Raw genomic sequence first — 3,949 nt, 5'->3', positions numbered from 1 at the left:
CTCGGAACATATGGATAGCCGAGTTGACGACATGCAACCCTGGCATCTTTTATATCCCATCCATCAAAGCAGATTGTTCCCCATTGTCCATTGTGGAAAATGTGAACACGACCTTTTGCAATGGCACCTAATCGCCCTCTTAATCTCAATGACCCGTGGTCTGCGCGAAAATATCAGTGAGAATATAAATCTATACGCGTGAGGTATACAATGTGTTTAAAAAAGTAGTATAATGTATGTATCGTGTAAAATGTTTTCTTAAGGTTTCCAACTCTCCATCACATATACGAACTGTATAATATCTAATACATGAAAATACCCGTACTTAAATACAAAAATACAATAAAAGCATAATAGTTGAACTTTTGATTTAGGCAACAATTTCCGAAAATTGCACACAAATTTACTAAATTACAAAGCTTGGCTGCAAAATATTGTAAAGTGCGAACTGCGAATAAATGCTAAATTGGCAATTTTGTATACTTTTTTACTACGGCCGAAATTACAAAATTGGCTAACTCGAACAAATTATAATCAATTTTCCCTGCGTTATCAGGGACCTATCATATGGAATGATATAGACGAGAACACAAAAATGTTGTCAAAATCCACTTTTAAAAGATTGTTCGTCAATAATATTATTAATACATATGAGTACATGACTGTGTAATTAATATTTGTGTAATGATAGCCGAGTTTGTTTATCTTCTATTTTTCTTTTTTTTCTCTTTATTAATCTGATGTATACGTAAACATTATTGAAGTAAGGAACCCATAATGTCTCAAATAATTGTGAGGTTGTCTGACACGATTAACGAAAGTTATTTCAGATAACCTGCACCTCAATATCTGGGGGGTTTTTTATTATTCATGATGTAATGTTTATATGTGGTGTTAGTAAATTCTCTTCTTTTTCTTTTTCTTCTTCTTCTTCTTCTTCTTCTTCTCTTCTTCTTCTCTTTCTTCTTCTTCTTCTTTCTCTTCTTCTTCTTCTTCTTCTTCTTCTTCTTCTTCTTCTTCTTCTTCTTCTTCTTCTTCTTCTTCTTCTTCACAATTCATTTCAGCATCCAACACTGATTTTTTTTGCAAACATTCGCCTAGTGTGTTTTAAGATACAAATGCGTGATAATGACTTTTTGTTAATTAAGATTTAAACACTATTTGAAGCTACTTTATTCTCATCTAATAATGTAAAGGAGTTCAAGAAAGAAATATACTTGTCGGTTCCATATGGAGTTTTCAGTTTTTATGTTTTTCTTCGTAAGAATTATCCGTTCCGGCGGTTTGTGGCTTTTGTTTCATCACCAACAATTTGATTTGAGTATCACTTCGTTGGATGTTGGTATTTCTTGGCGTGATTCTCAGTTTACCGTTAGTACCAAAGGGCAACAAGATGAAAAAGACGAAAATAAACAGTCCTTGTAATGTATTTAAAATGCAGAACAGATACTGGAATGCTAGTTTAAAGTCGCCAATCGCCAGAAAACCAAAAGGCCAGGTCAATCCAAGGAGAACCGTAATTGCAATGCCCCGACGAGCTTTGTGGTAGCCCGTTGTTTTGTGGTTGAACGAACCTAGGACCGATCGTATGATTGCACAGAAAGCCACGATGTTCCCGACGAATACGACGACAGCTGGAGTGACGATTGCCACGATGAATGGTACGCCCAGCAGTCGACAACTAAAAGAGTAAATAAAAAAATACTCTAGAAGCCATTTATGATTGGATCTTTGAGTTTTGAGAAATGTTAAGAAAATAGCTTCTGTCTTGATAATGTATTTTTTTCATGATTATTATATGGTTTCAAGCTTTGAACCCAGCAGTGCGAATTAGCAGTCGTTGCTTACGTATAAAATTTTAGAAGTAGAATTTAGAAGTACATCTTACTATGATTTCGTGTCGCCATATTTATCCAATGCAACTATCGTTGTGATTGCTACGATCACAACAGGTGTGCCTAAAATATATCAAAGCTTGCCATAAAAAAATATACATATTCTTGAATTTAACACGAGAGAATTGTGCAAGCAGTTTCTAATATGGATCTTTAGCAATGACGAGGAGTTCAACTATGAGTGTAAGATTTGTTATTTTCCCGCCATTCGTCATTTTGCACCAAACTCGCGCCTTAGCAGCTGTGCCATGGAGGGATATAGTTTTAAACGCTCAGAAATACATTCATGAATTTTTCCATAATAACATACAAGAAAGTGAATCAGACTTTAGGTCATATCATTCCCATCTGTTTTCAATAGTGTCTTGTGCAATAATTTTTTTTTCACCTCACTAGTGCTTGGTGCCACAGTGGCGTGGCGAAGGGCGGGAATGTCGTTAGATTAAGATTGCGTAAACTGCTTGATGTCAACACCCTGCCATATTAAGCCATCCACGCCTATATGTTACCGAAAAACGTAGACTTGCCCTCCTTTCCAAATATAATATGCTTGCCATGGCCCTGATTGGTAAAACAGCAAATAAACTGAGTTTTAAGATTCACCAGCATTTGAGGGCGCTTGCGTACGGCGTTCGCTTTCAGCCAGCAGTGTGTCGTTTCATGAATTTCAATACCTTACCCCATGCAAACAGACAGTATCTCAGCATGAACTCGGATTGCGAAGAAGAAGGGAATATTTTCACAAATGCTAGATACATATTCAATGCTTCTACCCCCATCCACAAGAATGTTGCTAATAAGAAGTAATGCAAGGCAATTGCCGTTGCCCGACAGCCGTAAAACGTGGATTTGGCCTTCTCCGCCGCAACCATAAATACGAATATCATTAGTGTCAAGGCGATGCAGAAGTTCAACAAAATCTTGCTTGGGACCTTTTTCCTGCGCTCTCTAAGATATAAAGAGACGATGGATTAGCAGGTTTAAAGGGACATCAATGCGAACCAAAGTCATTCTTTTTGGAAGTGATTGCTAATCTCGTGCTTTGGTTTCAAACTTGCAAGTAAATGTGTTAAAGTGGTATCAAAGTGAAACAGCTGCCAAAAATGGCGGCTGTAATAACATTTTTTTTTATTCACCTCGCTCTTAGTGTCGCGATTATTGTCATAAATAGTCCAACCAACGATAGAGCGCACCCAACGTAACTGACTACACCAAGTATCTTATGGTGTGTAGGGGTATTCGTGGTTGCCGTCGTGTCCTAAAAGAAGCCGGAAAAACTAATTTACACCAGCAATTCACAGTTCAGTGAGAACATTGGTATAACTAAGGGAAGAAAGTTAACGTTTTAATAAAAGTCAAAAGAGGACAAACTTCTCGGATAAAAATAATATACACGTGAGTCAAATTTAGAGATTTAAGAATTTAGGTCAGGTTATTGCAGACTTGTGTATATAGATTTATACCATTAGCATTGCAAAGTTGGTCATATGATTACAGTTGCAAAGAACTCTAGATCTTCCTTTATCCAAAACTCGTTCAAGCCAACAGCCTTCCTGTGACCAATTTTCCAGACTAAAGTCCCAAAAGGAACACAAAGGACTGTTTTTATTTCCAGTTTTCTGAGAAATACTTGTGAAAACGAGCTTAACTGGCTCCTTTAAATTTGCGACCGGTGTCCCCTTAATGCTTCCAGCGATTACAAAGCTATCCAAGCTACTTTGAGTTTCCTTGGTATCTGAAGAAATTGTTCTAAAAAATTTTGTCTGAATAAAAAGGAAAAAAATGACTCTCTGTTTTATCAAATTCTTTGTAACATTTGCTTCTTTAAATAATGTTCGTGGAATAATAAGTGAAGCTGACGTGGTGGAAGAAACGAAATCACTAAAATTTGTTGAAACGCTCGTATTCCTCGTGTATGCCTCTCCAGGCCTCTTTACCACTCCTGAAAATGTAAGCCCTATAAAGTCTTTTGGTTGTATCTCTTGCAGATTAAGAGCATAGTTTCTTTTAATTTTTTCAAATTTGCAGCCCGTACCAACAGGTATTGTCTCTGC

The 3,949-nt window shown here is 36.7% G+C and overlaps 1 protein-coding gene and 1 long non-coding RNA gene across 2 annotated transcripts; both read right to left on the bottom strand.

Moving 5' to 3' along the window:
* Positions 1 to 1,046: 1,046 nt before the first annotated feature.
* LOC114522794 (adhesion G-protein coupled receptor D1-like) lies at positions 1,047 to 3,594 on the bottom strand. Its single transcript, XM_028543541.1, has 6 exons — positions 3,359 to 3,594; positions 3,032 to 3,153; positions 2,728 to 2,843; positions 1,889 to 1,958; positions 1,218 to 1,681; positions 1,047 to 1,097 (listed from the first exon to the last, which is right to left on the bottom strand). Exons 1-5 carry the CDS (start codon positions 3,380 to 3,382, stop codon positions 1,240 to 1,242), a joined length of 774 nt encoding a protein of 257 aa, XP_028399342.1. The 5' UTR covers positions 3,383 to 3,594; the 3' UTR covers positions 1,047 to 1,097; positions 1,218 to 1,239.
* Positions 1,521 to 2,662, bottom strand: LOC114522972. The gene is made up of 3 exons (XR_003686970.1): positions 2,575 to 2,662; positions 1,889 to 1,958; positions 1,521 to 1,681 (listed from the first exon to the last, which is right to left on the bottom strand). It is a non-coding gene; the product is annotated as an uncharacterized LOC114522972 (long non-coding RNA).
* Positions 3,595 to 3,949: the final 355 nt, after the last annotated feature.

The sequence above is a fragment of the Dendronephthya gigantea genome, unplaced genomic scaffold (assembly GCF_004324835.1).
Source record: "Dendronephthya gigantea isolate DGI-Jeju-01 unplaced genomic scaffold, DenGig_1.0 000024F, whole genome shotgun sequence".
NCBI classification, from domain to species: domain Eukaryota; kingdom Metazoa; phylum Cnidaria; class Anthozoa; order Malacalcyonacea; family Nephtheidae; genus Dendronephthya; species Dendronephthya gigantea.
This window is presented reverse-complemented; position numbering and strand designations above follow the sequence as displayed.

Excerpts from the sequence above, each read along its gene's own strand:
- LOC114522794 (XM_028543541.1), bottom strand. The coding sequence starts at position 3,382 with ATGACCAACTTTGCAATGCTAATG. Across the intron at positions 3,154-3,358 it reads CCAACTTTGCAATGCTAATG|GACACGACGGCAACCACGAA; the intron begins GTATAAATCTAT and ends GGCTTCTTTTAG. Across the intron at positions 1,959-2,727 it reads CAAATCCACGTTTTACGGCT|GCACACCTGTTGTGATCGTA; the intron begins GTCGGGCAACGG and ends GATATATTTTAG.